Genomic DNA, 20,196 nt, shown 5'->3' with positions numbered 1-20,196 from the left:
CACTAATTTGAATTATGTACCCAATTGAGCTGGGTGGACTTAAGGAGTCCTGGATCAGAACTCGAGCCTTTTGGGTTAGCAGTGATGTGCTCTACCAACCGACCACGCCGTACCATGTATGGCACAAATACCCAATCATTGAGATGTTTTAGTGCAACTTATGTTCGATTCTTACTTGATCTGATATTTTCAAACTTTGCAGGGAAGTGTATCTCTGAGGACAAAGCAAGAATATCAGATTTTCGATCTAATTAGATATTAAATTAATTATCAAAAATTAAATAAAGATTACCTTAACCAATTACAAACGTGGAGATATATGAGTAGTAAAATATTGATCAGTAAGGTCAGATGGTGTTCACGTGGAATATTTTCAAACTTTAGAGACAATTCACTTGTAATTACAAGTTTTCAAATGCTCTAAAACAAGGGAAATAAGTCTAAATTTTAATTATCTTTAACCAGGGTGGACTGGCTGTGTCTGAGCGACCTGAGAAAAAAATAAAGTGACATCTTTCCCTGACTTCAAATTTCTTTGTGAATTTTTTTCCCTATCATAGCAAAAGTCAGGAAGTGACCGGAAAAAGTAGTATAAATGTTACGGTCAAAGCCCGAAGTCGGCCAAAGCACAAACCGCACCCAGAATATTGAAAACGCGATCACAACTTAGTCTAGATAGAACATTGGCCAAGACACGCCGGATAGTGCGCGCATTGGCCGGCCAATCTACGAAATACGCTCTCAGTGCTAAGCTCTTCGGACTTTGGCCAAGAGAGCCAGCTAATGCGCACATTGGCCGGCAAATGCGTGCTTTGGCCGCACTTCGGGCTTTGACCGTAACATTTACACTGCATATTGGGCATTGGCCACACGTATCGGTCAATGTGCGAAATTACCAGCTTATTGAATACATGACTAACTTTCGGGATTTGGTTGTTACACGTACATCATGTGTAACCATTCAGTCCGATTCAAGTCAAACTATAAATATTTACCCCTGGGCTTGGGCCAAGCCTAGTTCGTTTGTTAATCTAGCGCTCTATAACAGTAGGTTTCAATTATCATTCAAATATAATACCCTGTATGTTGTACAACTCACTGATTTATTAGAATTTAAGAAAAGACAATAATTAATACAATATTTTGGATTAAAATCCATTATATTTATTATAACATATAATGCAATCTCTTGCTATAATACATACTTAAAAAAATGGATTATGCCTACAGATACCTGAGGATGAAACTAGGCACAGTGTGTATAGGACTGATTAACACTGGCTAAACACTCAGAGTCCTGAAAAGCTATTTACACATAGATTAGCATTAATATCTCACCAATTATTAAATTAAAGCCAACGTCTAATTAGTGCTATGCATTATAGTAGTAGCACTTTTGTTAAGCTATAGACACAATCCACAGTAATGTTTATTATGTGATTTACATGTATAAACACATACACAGACCAACTTAAACATGCCAGCATAAACACACACACATACATACACACATTGTCACACTCTTAATTACCAAAAGATCTGTATATCATTTTCTGTGCACGCACTTTTCTGTTTGGGCATTTTTTGTGAGCACTTTTCTGTGCGCGCATTTTCTATGTGCGCATTTTTCTCTTTGCACTATTTTTCTATTTGCGCATTTTTTCTGTGTGCGCAAATTTCTGTTTGCGCTTTTTACTGTTAACGCATTTTTACGTTGCGCACTTTTCCGTTGAACATCTTTCTGGTCCATAGGCAGATAAACTTAGAGCTTATGTAATTTTATGACTTCGGCATTTGAAAAAAAATGTGGTTTGCACTATGCCAAACCTCTTTTACTTCCTCTAGCGTGCGTCAGGTGCCGACCAGAGTTGTGTCGACGACTTGCAGACTCGCGACACACAGGTTAACAGTCATGCACACAAAACCAGGTAACAAATCTGGGAGGTTATTAAGTTTAATGGTGAGTACTCTAAACTCATCACTGACTCAAGACATTGACCTCAACAAACACAACACCTATGGAATCAAGGGCAGCAGTGTTGAGAGCAATAACGACGAGGGTGGTCCACACCCAACGGTCTCGTCATCATTAGAGCCGCAGTTGTTGTAGCCGTTACACTTGAGGGCATCGTCCACACAGTTCCTGAGCCACTCACAGTCAAACTGACCAGCTGGACATTCTAGACAAGATAAAACAACAGGTGTTATGTCGTGCTATGTGGCATTACACAGAGGGACAAACAGGACAAACTGACCAGATGGACATTCTGGACAAGATGAAACAACAGGTGTTATGTCGTGCTATGAGGCATTACACAGAGGGACAAACATGACCAACTAACCAGCTGGACATTCTGGACAAGATGAAACAACTGGTGACATGTCGTGCTATGTGGCATTACACAGAGGGACAAACAAGACAAACTGACCAGCTGGACATTCTGGACAAGATGAAACAACAGCTATTATGTCGTGCTATGTGGCATTACACAGAGGGACAAACAAGACCAACTGACCAGCTGGACAGTCTGGACAAAAGACAACGAAGAAAAAGACGTGTCACCAAAACAATGACGGGCTGTGACCAGTGGCGGAACTAGAAAAAAAGGGCCACCCCGCAAAAAAATGTTTAGCCCCCCTCCATATATATATATATAAATATATATATATATATATATATATATATATATATATATATATATATATGTGTGTGTGTGTGTGTATGTGTGTGTGTGTGTATAACAGAGACATAGCAACCCTTCCCGGCGCCCGGGGACAAACTTTCGATTTGCACTCCCCCCTTCGAACTTTTGATTTGCACCCCTCCCCCCTCAAACTTTCGATTTGCACCCCCCCCCCCCTCGAACTTTTGATTTGCACCCCCTCAAACTTTCGATTTGCACTTCCTCAAACTTTCAATTTTTCCAACCCATTTTGGCGCCCCCCCTAAGGTCGGCGCCCGGGGATATAAGTTCCCCTCGCCCCCCCCCCCTCGCTACGCCTCTGGTGTATAAACACAAAATACGAACATATGATACCCATTGCTGACCTGTTCGGGTTTTGTAATAAAAGTGGTGGTTTTTTTTTTCAAGTATAACAAATTACAACATCATGTCATGTGTGTAAACTGTAAGTGCATCGGTGTGTTTAGGGGGTCTTCAATAAATGACGTCACGCTTTTTTTGACGATTTTTACCAGCCCCCCCCCCCTCCCTTCCGTCACACGTCGTCACAAAAAGCCAGACCCCACTCCTAAAATGATGTCACACCTCAGCCTTTAACCCCCCTCAAAATTGCAGTTAAAGTTTTCTTAAAACATCGATATTTTTCCAAAATCTTGTCAGAACTCTGTCTATATAGAGTATTTCAATCAATTCCTATTACAATTTATTATAACAATTTTCTAAAACCCGAAATAACGTCTAATAGTTTTCTAACATGGCTTTTTTTATTTTTACAAAAGTGTGACGTCGCACCATCTGAACCCCCCTTCTCCCCCTCATCACACACCGTCACAAAATGCGGCCCCCAAGTGAGAAACTGATGTAAATTATAGCTTGTACGCAGCTCATGTAGAAAAGACCACATTAAATCATTAAAGAAACAAAACGGCCATAAAATGAGCAGGACCAACCTTCGTCTGACGTGGATTTTTTGTACGTCTCGGTGACCAACAGTTCAAAGCTGAGGTACGTCAGGGAAGCACTGTGGTACTCGAATCTCCCAGACTGGCCCAGTTCGTAGTGTTCAGTTGGTCTCTCAGACTTGCAGTAGCCGTGTATTCCTGGGGAATAAAAAATATAAATGTTCAAGACGTATAAATTATAACAAGTACGAGATAGTGGAAATGAAAGCTGGTTATACACATTGTATTCAAGTTTTGGTTTTGTATTTAATGAATTTTTTTATCCAGACAGACAGTAATGAGAAAGTAGTTCATTCGACTGAACCGTGTAAATTATTTTAATTGTAAAATATTCCACCCTAAAGTCAAAATGTTGGTTTACAACATATTTAGCACAATCAGCATGAGCGTTGGTGAGGCACTTTAAGTGTATGTGTGTGTGTCTGCCTGTGTTTGTCTCTGCGTGTGTCTGTGTGTTTATCTGCGTGTGCTCTATATGTCCTTGTATAGAATACTCACCCATTAGTTTCTCACCAAAACTATTGTACAACTGAATGTACTCAGACGAGCACTCCCCGCTGAAGATGTTGGCTAAAGCTGCAACCCCGGACGTCTGCCTGTAGGTGTTGAAGTGTGCCACCAGGTTGTTACCAGTGGAGGGTTCAAGCGTCACCCTGCAGTTGTTGTCCTGGAATATTGTGGACTTCAGGATGACCGAACGTTTGACAGTCAGGCTCTTACCACAGTAGTCGCTTAGGTACACTGGACATGAAAACATTTTTTTTAATTTAAAGTTTTAATTTAACAGAGCCGTTAACAGTTACAGTTTCACCGCAGTAGTCGTTCAGAAACACTGGAGGTATAAAAGAATTTCAAATTATTTCATCTTTGCAAAAAAATTAGACATGTAACGTAAATTACCATAAAATAAAAAAGTACAAAACAAAAGGCCAAACAATTAGGTCATTAACATAAATTACAATAAATTAAAAAACTTACGAGAGTCTGGAGAACTTGCGGCCAAACAAACTGTAGCAGACGAGAGCAGAAGCAGCAGACGTGAGATCCAGGACATGTTTGGTAGTGGCAGACGGCAGGTCTTTGTCAGTCGGTAGACCAAGAAATCTTTAACATGTGAGTGAGGTGAGGGATATAATAAGACATAATTAAAAAGGCTGTGAAGCCACAACATAATTTAAAAAAATGCAACACATATACAGAAGGTAGAGATTTAGATCTTTTACTTACATGTGAAATTTCATTTATCTATCCTAAATAGTACTCAAGTTATAGGCTTTTGAATAATTCAAAGTAGAAAAAGTACCACTTCCGGTTATCGGAAATCGCTCAAAAGTTGATACGGATCTACGATTTTGTTAAAATACTTATGTATGAAATTTCATCAACCTAGCTGTAACGGTACTCAAGTTATCGTGCTTACACACAGACAGACAGACACACAGCCACACAGACACACAGACATAAGGACAAGATTGCAAAATTATGTTTTTCCGTATCAGTAAGGTGTAAAACGTCGAGATTTGTAAAAAAAAAATTGCACGGTTACAAGACTTTCTCTATACTTCGTATATACGAGAAAGTAAAAAAAAGTAAATATTTTTATAAAAGGAAGTAATAAAGTTTTTATAATTTATCAAGGGACGTAATAAGCGTTAAAGAACTAAATGTAAATAATTTTCAGACACAATCAGAATTTTTGTAAAAGTTGATGCATTTTTTTTAAAACATTTTGTTTGATGGACATGCCGATAATAATCACTATAAGAAAAATAAAAATTGTTTTACTTCACCTCCAATATTAATTTTTAAAATTATGGATTTAAACGACGAGCACTTAAGACGTTAAACATTAATAGGATGGGGGTCTATTAAATTCTTATATTTATTTGGAATGCGCGGTTTGTTTTAACAAACATGCAGAATTGAACTTTATATATTAGATTGATGAACAATATCCTATTTAATTACATTAAAAAATATTTTGTGCTCTATTCGAAGAAATGTTTCTTCAATTAATCAGGTGGCTTTGTCAGGAAGAAGTTGACAGGTAATCAGTTCACTTCATAATGTATAGTGTAGTGAAGAGTAGTGTGTAGCTAGTGTGTTGTTAAATATTAGCATTTTGTGTAATCACTATGTAGTGTAATAAGTGTTTTGTGTAATCACTATGTAATATAATTATGTATGTATTGTGTAACTGCTGTATTGTTTAGGTACTGTGCTGTGGAAGGCGTAAAGCATTTGTAATCTAACCTCTGCGCCACTGAATGTGACAGGCGAACTAAAGAACGTTATCTAAACTAAACATTGGTCTAAGAGCTCCTTAACTCTAGAGCAACACGACACACTATCTACACACACATTCTACAAAACACAATACACACTAAATCTGAACACATATTCTACACAGCCACGACAATGTCTATTTTATGACTGAATGAATGACTTACTGTTCGTACCTGACTGGCTCACCTGATTGACTCACTCACCTGAATGACTAAATGACTTTCTTGACTGAAAGATTCACCTAACTTGGTTTTGCTATTATTGTAACCAAAAAAAAAACTCTTATCTTTTATTTCGTGCAGGTTGAATAGCTAAAAGATCATAGCCCCTTCTCGTTGTGTCCAGTTTATCAGGGAAACATGTCCTACATTCTAATTGAATGAATTAAAGTTAACTTGGTTAAACGTGGTTAAAAGTGGTTAAACCTGGCTAACACAGGACGAAAATTTGTAACCTAGCTTAACATATAATTAAACACAAAAAAAATTGAAAACGCTAACTCAATTACAAAACACTAACTCAAACAAAAAACACAAACGCAAACCTAAACGCAAAAAATAACGCTTAACATAAACATAAACTTAAATGCAAGCATGAAAACAAAATACAAATACAAATACAAATACAAATACAAATACAAATACAAATACAAATACAAATACAAATACAAATACAAATACAAATACAAATACAAATACAAATACAAATACAAATACAAATACAAATACAAATACAAATACAAATACAAATACAAATACAAATACAAATACAAATACAAATACAAATACAAATACAAATACAAATACAAATACAAATACAAATACAAATACAAATACAAATACAAATACAAATACAAATACAAATACAAATACAAATACAAATACAAATACAAATACAAATACAAATACAAATACAAATACAAATACAAATACAAATACAAATACAAATACAAATACAAATACAAATACAAATACAAATACAAATACAAATACAAATACAAATACAAATACAAATACAAATACAAATACAAATACAAATACAAATACAAATACAAATACAAATACAAATACAAATACAAATACAAATACAAATACAAATACAAATACAAATACAAATACAAATACAGATACAAATACAAATACAAATACAAATACAAATACAAATACAAATACAAATACAAATACAAATACAAATGATCGCCTATTCTCTTTCCTCCTGCACCCATCCAGTTATATCAAATCGCACCAATGTTCAACTGGTTCCAATCCATTCATTCTCCTGGAATGTGAGGACATTTAGGGACGGCTTCCAAACTATTCTTGATTAAACATAATATTTAGTAAACAGTACATCCAGTGTGTAAAATATATAATATGTAGTATTTTAAATGCCTTTGTTTTACTTACCACATTTCACTTTATGCTAATTACATCAATTTTTTTCCAACATCAGAACAAACTTAACAAACTTAGCAAAAAGTTTTTTGTTTCTGATTTAATATTTTTAAAAAAAAGTCCCCTTCCAAGTGAAATAATTGATACAAATGGATGGAGTTTAAATTTTTTTTTCAGATTAAATTAAAAAAAAAAGTAGCGCATGTTATTTGATTTATTTAAATTAAATGGTTAAGTTGTAAAATGAAATATTATTTTGAAAATGATCAATATTAAAATTTTCAGACAGTAATTTAGATTTTAATATAAAAATGAACAGTTTAGAATATTACACAATGGCGACAAGGTGAATTTTTATTTACTACATGCATGTCTTACACAAACATACATTTCACATATATACAGAGAAAGATATGTCCATTTCATCTTTATATATAAGCTTTTTACTATTCAATGGTACTTGAGCGATGAAAAAAAAAGTCCACATTTTTCAAGCTTTAAATACGAAATCAAAGCTGCTATATTGATGACGGAAGGACGGAAAGACAGAAGGAAGGAAGGACTGACATACTCCTTAGTGGCTTATATGTAAGATACTGGTCTATCGAAATGTTGTACAATATTACACAGGGTAAGATTGGATAGAAGATTTATGTTTTTTTATTAGTAATATAAATCTTCTATTTATTGATTAACATGGCAACAATTTGTTTTCGGCTTTTACAAAATTTTATATTACGAAACGCTTTGAAAAATTGATATATATCGAAAATATCTATATTTAAAAAAAACGAGCTTTCCTTGAGTCAAGAGCAAATGAATACTGGTTTCAGTGTTAAAGTTTGTTATGTTACTACAAAAACTGTTAAATTTAAAGATAATAAATTATGATAACATTCTTGAAATTAAGATTTGTGCAAAAAATACTTTGTATATTTTTACTTTCTCGTATATACGAAGTATAGAGAAAGTATTGTAATCGTGCAAAAAAAAAAAAATCGAGATTTTTACAAATCTCGACGTTTTACATCTCACTGATACGAAAAACATAATTTTGCAATCTTGTCCGTATGTCTGTGTGTATGTCTGTGTGTCTGTCTGTCTGTGTGTGTGTAAACACGATAACTTGAGTACCGTTACAGCTAGGTTGATGAAATTTTATATATAAGTATTTTATCAAAATCGTAGATCCGTATCAACTTTTGAGCGATTTCCGATAACCGGAAGTGGTACTTTTCTACTTTGAAATTTTCAAAAGCCTATAACTTGAGTACTATTTCAGATAGATAAACGAAATTTCACATGTAAGTAAAAGATCTAATTCTCTACCTTCTGTTAAATTTTAAGTCATTTCCGTTGAACCGAAGTAGTAAATTTCTCAAAAAACTAATGTAAATTTTTAAATTACTAATAATATTGCGCACTATTATGCACTTTTTTATTTAGCGTGCATTTGGTGTGTAATTCTTTTGTCTACGAGATTTTATTCTATTTTTAAAACTTTAAGTATTTAAAATGGATTAAAAATCATTTCTATAGCCCGAGTTCCCATCCCCTGTTATTTTATATAAAAATATTCGAGAAACCGGTTTATTGTAGAAAGATAGCAGTTTGTAATGAGGAATCTGTAAGTTATATACACAATATAAAGTGTGGTGAAAATATACTTAGTATTAACCTAAATTTGTGGTCAAATATTCCCTATTAATTTACTATTAACTTACTGTATATGAAACTAGAATCAACCTTAATGGGCACACAAGTAACGGCTACTTTCATATATGATTTTCTCAAAAAAAAAGCGAATCTAAATAAACCAGCTGGATGAAGTAAATCGCTGTAAAGTATCACTCTCTTTGTAACAGTCGTATATCTTGCAACAAACTGTCCGATTTGTTGTGATCAATTTTTTGTCCATAGAATACGGAGATATATTTTCGCATTTTATTCGTCATGCTACGTAACCACTCCATAATTCACCAACAGGAATCGTCTACAGCGCAATTACAGCTCATCTAGCATAAAAATGTTGAAACACGTCTCCCATTATGGTGATAATCTTTATTGGAATAAATGTCGAGAATGAAGATTAATTGAAAGAGAAAAAAACTTGATGTAAAGGGAATTCCTAATCCACAGGATGTGAAAATTCATTCGGTTCAGGTGTATTCAATAAGAAACATTGCAATTGTATGTCGAGAAACGACGGAGTTGGCATATTGAAAATGTTAATAGTTGCTATTTATTTAAGTGTTATCTTTTTTAATAGTCTTGTTAAACTACGAATAAAATTATGTTTGCAATTATAAATGGTCAGTTAAGTTTAACTCGTTACTGAGATTATTACTGAGATTATTGTTAAACCGTTTGTTGATTTAAGATGTGCATGCTATTGTTTATGTTGATATAACCCTTTAAACAGAGTTAGCTTTATTGAATTTAAAAATATTTTTTTTCAAATCTAATTTCTTAAGTAACATTTTTCCCCGATTTAAGTTAATACTAAACAATCTATTATCCTTAGTATAACTATGGATTTAGGGGTCATTACAAATGACGTCACGCTTATTCGAAGATTTTTTTCGTCACAAAATGCCAGACCCTCATATATATATTATAGACTTTACACCGCAGCAAACATGTTTTTGTCTTTTAAAAATACCGAATTCAGTTGAGCATAGTGCAGACCACATTATCCCTTTGTATGTTGAGGTCGCAGAAACAGGTGAATAGTACTTAAAATGTCCCTGTCTCGTCAGTCCCGAAAGTCAACTTTACCAAATACAACAGAAAAGAAGTCACACCTCAGCTTACATGTTTTTGTCTTTTAAACCCATCGATTTTTTCCTTTTATATTTTCTGAACTGGAACCTTAGATTAATAACAACACATCAACTATTAAAATTTTGCTGTAAGAAATTGTGTCTGAGATATTTTGTACATTTTGTCCTGGTATCTTTTGTCCTTGAGATCATTTGTCCTTGAGATTATTTGTCCTGCGATCATTTTTCATGTAACCACACACACACACACACACACACACACACACATATATATATATATATATATATATATATATATATATATATATATGTGTGTGTGTGTGTGTGTGTGTGTGTGTGTGTAACACATATCATGGTTACCGGTCAAGGGGGATAAATTATAAGTTATGGGACCGCAACTGTTGATGTAGTTTTTTATTGTTCTTCGGTGAGCGATGCTCGTATTCCATGTCATGTGACCTCTGGGACTCTGGGTAGTTCGTGCCTGTGTCCGTGTCATTCAAACCCAAGGCTGCTGTGGACACGGATGGTGCCATTGCCTATGATAAGTTGGTCTTGTAAAAGTTGATCATGTAAAAGTTGATCATGTAGACCTAATGAAGGTAATGTAAATTATGTTTTATATTACTGTACTGTTCCTGCTAGTGCTGCTTGTTGCAGACTAGGTATGAAGTATCTTAGTTAGATTACTTACTTGTACTATTCCTGCTAGTGCTGCATGTTGCGAACTAGTTGGGTTAAGTATTTATCATTGTAATACTTGTTGATTTTTGTTGGTAATTGTTGGCAGTATTGTATACTGACCGTAACCTATTTGTGTAGCCTACACGTAGTAGTATCTTTCGTGATGTAATCTATTGTTTACATTTGTTTTAGGGCTATTGTTCTACATATTCTACATAGTCGTTTATGGCTTGTATGTTAATGACTAACCTGCAAATAAAGCCAGTATCTAACAACAGCAGCATCATTTCTTCATGTGTTATCTCTCAGGGTCAGCCCAATTAAACACTACACCTCAGTGGGTGAAATCATCCCTACTGAGGCAGTGTTATATATATATATATATATATATATATATATATATATATATATATATATATATATATATATATATATATATATTTCTGTTACACTTTGTACTTTTGTTTTCAATTTTTTTACGTCAATATTAGGCTTTGCAATTGTTTGCAATGACGGTTTAAAAAGCTATATACTCTGACACGGTAGTGTTACGTCATTTTATTCATGTATACTTTAATTTTATCATATTGGTTGTTGTTCACCATGAAAGTCAGTAAAGAGCGGTTTTATTTATAATGACTTGTCTATGATGCTTTTTATTTTTTTGTAGCGAAACCTGATTTAGAATAAATTAAAAGTGGACATGTTGTTGCTCTGAGCGTAGCTTAATGTATTTTAAAAATTTGGACACACACTCATGTATCAGTTATCATTTAAGTTTAGACATTCCACACCAGATGAACATTACCAATGTGCGTATAATAACGCGGGAAATATTACTTTATATAGGAAACTTTAATTAGTTCTTAAAAATAACTAGGCATCCAATTTAGTCCCAATTGATGTACCATTACTCTGTCATCAAATCGTGACCCACGTGACAATTTGAAGAAATCGGTCTATTAGAAGTGATCAAATTTTTTCTCGCTAGTTGGGAATCACGACAAAGACAAAATCATAACAGACATAGAGACAGAGAAAGCTAGTTAAATAAAAGCTTGTAATAAATATCTAAATTTAACGTGTCGTCTCTGAAAAACATTTGTAAGTAAAACTTTTAAAATTTTGGCGCCAAATTTTAGGGTAATAATGGTAGCTTGTAGCCAGATAATAAGATAATAAATAAAACAAATGAGATTTCTTACAAATTTTAGGTGCATTTAATATTTCTACTTTTTAGCGAATCCTAATTTATCAAGTCCAGAAAAGTAAAAATGTTTGCTTTATAACACCATCAGTAGCTCGCTACGCCACTGGCTTTAATTAAAACACCATCAGTAGCTCGCGATATCTGAAAGACGATTATCTGCCCAGTGAAACCAGCCGTGAGTGACTACAGTTTCCGAACAACAGCAAGTTAATAAAGCAAAGGATAGTTATTAATCTTACTACCTCTGCTTAGTTTCAAATATGTTTAAACTCTATATTATCTGTCCCTAATAGCCTTTACTAGATCGACTGGCTCTACAATTGTATACATTCTCGTGAATCACAGTTCACCGGATTGTAAAAGTGAGCTCGTCCTGATAGTTATCTCCCCTTCTGTTGAATATAGTAATTATCGAACGCTTTAAATTTGTTATCTCCACATAGTTTCGTAACCGTTTAATTAACTTTTAATGACAAATTAAACATCTAATTAAATTTAAAAAACTAGATAGACTTGTATTGTCATCAGAGTGGAACGTAAATGGTAAGTTTGAACGAAATCGCTGCATTAGAAGTAGGTCAAAATTGAGATACAAGATTTGCCACAAACCCACAAACAAACAAACAGACGATGCGAACTAATTAAAAGCTTGTAAAAAAACTAGTTTTAGAAACATATTTTATTTTGTTAAAATATATAAGCAAAAGCAATTTATTTTAAATTTACCGAAGTTATTTACCAATAGATAATTTTACTGGCATACACTCTCGTATATTTATGTTAAATTAATGTCAACCAAACAACGCCGTCATCGTCACGTCATCACGTGACATCAAGCCCAAACATTTCCCCAACTGACCAACAACGAATCAAATATATATCACACCTTAAAAAAAATTCACATTGATTTTCTAAATTTATGATAACTTATCCTAAAATATTCACTGAACATTTATATTTCGTTCATTGGGTTATTGATTTGTGTAACATTAATCAAGCAATAAAACAAATACCAAGCCTTCTACACAATGCTTCGATTACATTGAAAGAGAACGTAAGTAGTGCACAGCTGCGAGTAGCATCAACACTGGACTGTAGCCTGCAATAGATCAAATGCTCAGGTAAACAACAGGCTAGTCGATTGGTTGCTCACATGTCGGAAAGTGAATGTATATACAGTGTGGAATGTTTTCACATTTCTGGTAATACTCATATTCTGATTTGAAATTCGCTGTTAAAAAATCGCACTGATTGTGTTGAAATCTCATTGAGTTGTGGACCATATTTCGTTCTTCCCGAACACTAGGATTTAGAAACACAATCGCGACCTATTCGTTTGTTAATAAGTACTGAATTCGTATTTAAAACAACACAATGTTTTGATTATGTTAGAATAATTTATTCTTGTTCCTAGGTGAATGTTACCCCTTACATGAGACATCACTTACCCATGAAGCTACCTGTACAGCCCAACACTTACCTATGAAGCTACCTGTACAGCCCAACACTTACCTATGAAGCTACCTGTACAGCCCAACACTTACCTATGAAGCTACCTGTACAGCCCAACACTTACCTATGAAGCTACCTATACAGCCCAACACTTACCTATGAAGCTACATGTACAGCCCAACACTTACCTATGAAGCTAACTGTACAGCCCAACACTTACCTATGAAGCTACCTGTACAGCCCAACACTTACCTATGAAGCTACCTATACAGCCCACCCACACTTACCTATGAAGCTACCTGTACAGACCAACACTTACCTATGAAGCTACCTATACAGCCCACCCACACTTACCTATGAAGCTACCTGTACAGCCCAACACTTACCTATGAAGCTACCTGTACAGCCCAACACTTACCTATGAAGCTACCTGTACAGCCCCAGACTTACCTATGAAGCTACCTGTACAGCCCAATACTTACCTATGAAGCTACCTGTACAGCCCAACACTTACCTATGAAGCTACCTGTACAGCCCCAGACTTACCTATGAAGCTACCTGTACAGCCCAATACTTACCTATGAAGCTACCTGTTCAGCCCCACACTTACCCATGAAGCTACCTGTACAGCCCAACACTTACCTATGAAGCTACCTGTACAGCCCACAGTCTCATCCTCCCTATTGCCACAGTCGTCATAGATGTTACACTTGACCTCGTCACTGACACAGTAGTTATATCTGTCACAGTCGAAGGTTCCATCGGTACAGTCTGGGGTAGAATTAAAACATGCATACATGTTCTATTTATATACTATAATTTGATGACGTACTCGGCTAGGGGTAGGGTTAGCTAACCCATAGAGGCATAACGAGGGCGTGGGTTGCGGACCACACCGGGTGACACCATTTTAGGGGGTGACACCAAGGCAAAAAAAAAATCGAAAAATGTACAGAAGAAAAATGCTTTTTAGCCAGTTCTATTTAAATATTCTTTTAAGTACAAATCGACAATTATTACAACCTGCTAACTATAGAGAAAACCATCCTACATACAACTGTATTATTAACAGTGATTAAAGTTACACATACACACACACACACACACACATATATATATATATATATATATATATATATATATATATATATATTTATATATATATATATATATATATATATATATATATATATATATATATATATATATATATATATATATATATATATATATATATATATATATATATACTTTGTTTCTTAGAGGTGGGGGGGGGGTGACACTACGAAGTGCCGCACCGGGTAACCCCCGACCTAGCGACGCCACTGGCTAACCCTAGCCCTAACCCTAGCCACTTGAGTTGGGCGATACCCGCCGTTGGAATCGTCTGTTAAGTTTGGATATTGTTGGAACAACTCAACAGCATCTGTAAGGTCCATCTTCTGCTGGTAAACATGTAAATAATCGGAGCATGTCATCTTACACGGTGCAATCAATCTCAATTATCAAACAAACACAAACAATTAATTAGGACAGGGAGATAACTGCTCAATTATCTATGCGACATTTTGTTGCATATAGCCTTCACCCCCCCCCCCCCCCCCCCACAGGACATTAAGCCCTCTGGACGATACCCCTCCCCCATGACAACTACAACATTTTAATATAATTTATTACAACTTTTGAATTGTTAAACAATTGTTTTTAGCTTTGATATAGGATGTGACCTTTACGACTCCCACCATGTCGCTAAAGGTGGAGGTAATATCCAGAGGGTATATGTCCTGGGAGTAGAGTCGGGGTTCCATACTTTCAGCCGATATTTGCCCCACACCTTCGTGCCGTCACAAAAACCAGATCCTACCCAATAAAAAATGAACACACAGTAAGAATTAGAAAATGTATGTCGTCATAATCGTTAGAACCAATCATCCTTAACACAAGTACATTTAGTCGAATTAAAAAAATATTTTTTTAAAAATTCTGCTTAAAATAACCATAACATCTTAAATAAGGTAAACAGCTCTACAAGAACGTAACAGGAATTACCGGCGCCAGGCTATTTAGCGCCCTAGGCAAAACTTATTGAAACGCCCCACCCCTACCACAACCCGCAATTTTTTTTCAGGCCTTTTTAAAATATCTTATTTGTGCCCGTCGAAAATTATGAATAGTGTAACTTCTTAGTAGGCAAGTTGGTCAAATGAATATGAAACAAGGAAACTTGATAGATCTATATATAATCATTATAATGGTTTCCCGTGTTCGTTTACAGTCATGGGAGTAGTTTAAAGGTTTACCTATTTTTCATACTACAACTTTTTTTCTCTACGCAACAGTGTGTGTTAGTTATTGTAGAAAACTCTCTGCTGCAGTTGATTTTTGTTTTTACAAAACCACTAGTCTAGTCTATCAAGGTGCAAAAAAAATATTTTTTGTCTTATTTTGCCCCCCCCCCCCTCCTCCAACGGGGTCTGGCGGTATAGTAGTTCCGCCCCTGTAATTAATTACAATTTTGAATATCGGCTTTACGGACTGATTAAATTGTGTTCTACATCAGTTGTTTGACACCTAAATAAAAAGGCAAAAAAAAAAAGGACTGGTAAAAAGCGCCCAGACATGTCTAAATGAGGTAGGTGGGGGAGTGGCGAATTTTCACCAACACGAATAACTATATATAGGCCTAATTTGAGGACGGGGCGCACAATTGATAATTCGTCCTGGGCACCGAAATAGATCGCTACACCTTGTCTATAGCTTATATAATATAATCAAAGTTATTAACCATTAGGTACTTTTTTAATAATGGCACATTTTTACATATTACACATTTTTGCACTCCCTATAGATAACGCCCTAGGCGATCGCCTAGTACGCCTTATAGGTAGCACCGGCCCTGGTAACAGGTTTAAAATTAAAAAAAAAACTACTTACTTTTATTGGGATCTTTAATAAAAACTTCAGAGACCAGCAGACTATAGCTCAATGATCTAATCAGAAGGTGACTGTCTCGGTGGTACTCAAAAACAGCAGATGACCCTAGATTGTACTGATCCGCAGGCTTCTCCTTTCTACAATAACCATTGGTGCCTGTCAGAGTAAATATGATCACAATATTACCATACAACCATACAATTAGTAGCGTATGAAGAGGAGGGGTGGGGGGGGGGGGGGGGGGGAATCGGTGGTCATTTTAAGAAAAGTGTCACCTTTTTGAAAACTTATTATACTAACAATTTTAAACAATCATATTTGTCAGAAATTTATGTTTGGTCGGCACATTGATGTAAAGCACACAATTAAAGTTTTTTCTTTTAGTGTTTCATTAAAGTATACAACACTAGACTAGTGCTAAATCATAACAATATTTTTGTAGTCTCTCGGCTTACATTATGTATTATAGGTGTCACAGTCCACTATAGAGCAACCATATCATCTCATCAAGTCGTCCAGACTCAAGCCATTGGCCAGATCAACTTTAAAAGACTCATTTAGAAAACTACCTTGGCATACCAACGCCAGTAAACTAACAGTTGAAATCAGGTTATGCTTTATCACTTAATTTCTTTTATTATGTTCTATTTATCTGGTCCTATATTTTCAGACTGCGTACTCTGTTGGAATTAATTATTTCGGTCAAATGATTGCATCCAAGAGACTTTCCCCTTTTTAGTTCATTATTATATAAAAGCTTGTTATTAAAACGTATTTTTGCAATTTTTTTTCAGTATTTTAAAATTAACATGATACCGCGCGTATAATAGTGTGGAATAGTTGTATAAGGCTGCCTACTAATTTCAGAAAATTGTAATTAATTCACAAAAAATCAATTAGGCATGCTTCTTCTTCTTCGTTCTTAATTTTTAGTGTTGGAAGGGATCGAGCCTTATCTGCCAGAGGGTTTGAACACGAGACTTTTTTCGAATTTATCAACCATGAGCTTTTGCCGACTCGACCATGCTTCCATCACAATTAAGGATTACGTGTCAACTGGTTATGCGCCATAGAGGCCATTGACTCCGATTTCAGCCTGCTTTTCTTTTTGGATTTGCTTCCATAGCCTTTGTCCAAATAAGAACAAACTACAAGGCAGCAGTTGTTTGATTTTGGAATTGTCTCTCCTAGAAGAGTGGCTGTCCCCAGCTAAAGAGCCTCATCTGCCCGAGGGTTCGAACTCGAGACTTTTCGGTTTAGCATCCATGAGCTTTACCGACTCGACCACGCCGACCCCCAATTAGGCATCCAATTAAGTAAAATTTTTATGTCATATTGCACTGTCTTCGTGTCTGGACCCACGTGCCAACTTTGAAACGAATCTTTCAGTTAGAAAGTGCCCTAAATTTCGCTCGGGCGTTCCGATTCACGACGACAGACTGACGACAGACTGACGACAGACAGAGGATGCAAGTTAAATTAAAGCTTGTGAAGAACACATGAAAGGACGTACCCAACAAATTCCCGTTGGTTCTGCTAGTTAACTTGACGTACTCCTGACATTCACCTCCGGTTATGGCGCTACCAATAACAGTTCCTACGTTGTCTTGCTTGTAGTTGTGGAAACTCGCAACCAATATGTTGCCTGAGTCGGGTGTGAGGGTGATGGAGCAGTCCTTGCGTTGTACCAATGAGTTCTGAATGACAACCGAATGTTTCACGGTATAACTCTCGGAACAATAATTATCCATGCTGACTGGGATACGAGAGAAATAAGAAAATTATACACAATTATACAGAGTATGCGAGTCTAAACATTAGGCATATACTAATATTATGAAACATACTAGGTACTAGGCCTACACTGTTCTTTACGCTGTTCTCTAAAATTGACTTACTTATTTTTGAAAACATTAAACCATGGCTGGAGAGTACGTTGAGCAAGAGCAAAAAAAGAGCCAGATACTTTGGTTGTGCCATCTGATTTTGTGTAGAGAAGACCTGAGTAGAACAAGAGCTGAATATGATAATTCTAGCACATGCACATGAAAAAAGACAATAGACTTGAAAAGCTGGTTCCAAATGGTTCCAAATTTTTGTTGCCAGAAAGCATATTTTTCAACCAAAATTGAATATTTTATGACATTTGTGTAATAAGTACAACATTACTTCCGGTTTCATTAAGGCTAGAAAAGTCAAAGAAATAATTACTAGATCTAGTTATATAATAGTAATTTAACAAACAGCTTTATATTTAATTTGAATTAATAGAGTCTGGGTGTTATGGTGATTGGGGATGTTATATTTTATTTAATAAAAGTGCAATACTACACTATACACCATAGATCACTATGTATTTTATAGCTTATCCATACCTATTCTAGTACACGCACATGGAAAATGACAGGTTGAAATTGCGCGACATACACACGATTTGCGTTATGATATACGCATTTGTTAGATACGTTTTATCATCGGCCAAGTCCTCTTGGCATCTGCCAGCGTGCAAACAAACGGTCTGTATGTGCCAGTCTGCTGTGTTTGTCTTTTGATAAGATCAGGACATCGATTAAAAGCTGTCACGCACAGGTCGGTAGCTTGAACAAGTGACCCAAAGTTGCATTCAGTGCCTAGCTCAGAGTAAAGGAAGCAGATTAAGAAGAAAAGGCCAGCAATGCTATCAAACTAACGGTTAAAGTCGCATTGTTTTTTTTCAGCTGCACCCAGTGAGTAGCGTGATGTTTCCAGAGCCCCCACTGACAAAGACTAGTCGGTCTCCTATTGCTGCTCTCACAAACTCCCGCGTGTTTTAGATGGCATTATACGGCGTCAGTCTATCGAAAGCTTACCCCGCATATGACTCTATAGTCTTCCTAATATTGATGCCGCCGGGTCTTCTTCGACCAAACCATTCGAATACAATTTTTTTAATCGGCAAATTATTCTATCGTCAACAACTACTTGGTGATAATGCCATACATTGGGATTCGCAGTGCATTTTTAGCACTACTGCAGATCTCTAATTAATGAACGCGTGGGATTAAATTAACTTGGCGAGCTCGAGTTGTTTAGAATTTCTAACATTGCGTGCAAACGTACTCAGAATGCTCTTACCGGTGGAAAACTACTCCATTTACATTTAATAAAATGGCAAAGATTGGAATACAAAACACGATTATTTATAATTACGCACTCAATTCACCAAATACAACATAAACAAAATATATTTCATCACAAACACAAGGAGCAGAAGCTGAAAAGTTGCGTACCTTGTCGTCCACTGTAAGCCTGGGTGGCTGGGTGTTTAATCTTTTCGACCTTTTATACCTTCTGGAAGTCGGCCAAGTTCTAGAAGCAAATGTTAGCAACAGTCGTTGTTTTCGCGACAAATGTTGCAGCAATAGTCCGATTTCTAAAGGCGTAGGAATCAGTATCTAGATTTAAAAAATGAAACTTCCGCTCTTCTTGATCTCTTGTTTATCCCTAAAAAAAGTGTGACTAAAATGTTTTAATAACAAGCTTTCTTACAATTATGCACTAGAAGAAAAATGAAGAGGGATTGATCTCCCCCAAACGTTCTCGAATATTCTTATATAACACTACGGGGAATGGCACTCGGAATATAAACATGATTTTTAATCCATTTTTAATTACTTAAACTTTTAAAAATAGAATAGAATCTCGTAGAAAAAAAAAGAAGTGTGCACCAAGTGAACGGCAAACAATAGCTGTATAATAGTGCGGAATATTAGTACTAGCCGTCCCGGCCAGACCCTGCACTGGCCTCTGTGAAAAACCTATCTGTAA

General features: G+C 35.5%; 2 protein-coding genes across 2 annotated transcripts; both read right to left on the bottom strand.

Moving 5' to 3' along the window:
• Positions 1-1,940: 1,940 nt before the first annotated feature.
• LOC131937403 (uncharacterized) lies at positions 1,941-5,916 on the bottom strand. The gene is made up of 5 exons (XM_059294801.1): positions 5,900-5,916; positions 4,625-4,750; positions 4,145-4,387; positions 3,635-3,784; positions 1,941-2,180 (listed from the first exon to the last, which is right to left on the bottom strand). The coding sequence occupies exons 2-5, from the start codon at positions 4,698-4,700 to the stop codon at positions 2,017-2,019; spliced, it is 633 nt and encodes a 210-aa protein (XP_059150784.1). The 5' UTR covers positions 4,701-4,750; positions 5,900-5,916; the 3' UTR covers positions 1,941-2,016.
• Positions 5,917-12,665: 6,749 nt separating this feature from the next.
• LOC131937387 (uncharacterized) lies at positions 12,666-19,811 on the bottom strand. The gene is made up of 6 exons (XM_059294774.1): positions 19,659-19,811; positions 18,288-18,390; positions 17,903-18,145; positions 16,390-16,545; positions 14,098-14,226; positions 12,666-13,102 (listed from the first exon to the last, which is right to left on the bottom strand). Exons 2-6 carry the CDS (start codon positions 18,367-18,369, stop codon positions 13,041-13,043), a joined length of 672 nt encoding a protein of 223 aa, XP_059150757.1. The 5' UTR covers positions 18,370-18,390; positions 19,659-19,811; the 3' UTR covers positions 12,666-13,040.
• Between the last annotated feature and the right edge of the window lie 385 nt (positions 19,812-20,196).

Source organism: Physella acuta, unplaced genomic scaffold, assembly GCF_028476545.2.
Source record: "Physella acuta isolate Inbredline_101_S28 unplaced genomic scaffold, ASM2847654v3 ptg000209l, whole genome shotgun sequence".
In the NCBI taxonomy this organism is placed as follows: domain Eukaryota; kingdom Metazoa; phylum Mollusca; class Gastropoda; family Physidae; genus Physella; species Physella acuta.
Note: the sequence above shows the minus strand (reverse complement) of the source record. Positions and strands in the feature narration are given on the sequence as shown.

Bases quoted from the DNA above. Each gene is read 5' to 3' on its own strand.
- LOC131937403 (XM_059294801.1), bottom strand. From the start codon at position 4,700: ATGTCCTGGATCTCACGTCTGCTGCTTCTGCTCTCGTCTGCTACAGTT. The intron at 4,388-4,624 runs GTAAGTTTTTTA...TTTCATGTCCAG, and splicing joins CGCAAGTTCTCCAGACTCTC to TGTACCTAAGCGACTACTGT. The intron at 3,785-4,144 runs GTGAGTATTCTA...TTTATTCCCCAG, and splicing joins TTTTGGTGAGAAACTAATGG to GAATACACGGCTACTGCAAG.
- LOC131937387 (XM_059294774.1), bottom strand. From the start codon at position 18,369: ATGGCACAACCAAAGTATCTGGCTCTTTTTTTGCTCTTGCTCAACGTA. The intron at 18,146-18,287 runs GTAAGTCAATTT...CTCGTATCCCAG, and splicing joins TTTAATGTTTTCAAAAATAA to TCAGCATGGATAATTATTGT. The intron at 14,227-16,389 runs GTAAGTAGTTTT...ATTCTACCCCAG, and splicing joins TATTAAAGATCCCAATAAAA to ACTGTACCGATGGAACCTTC.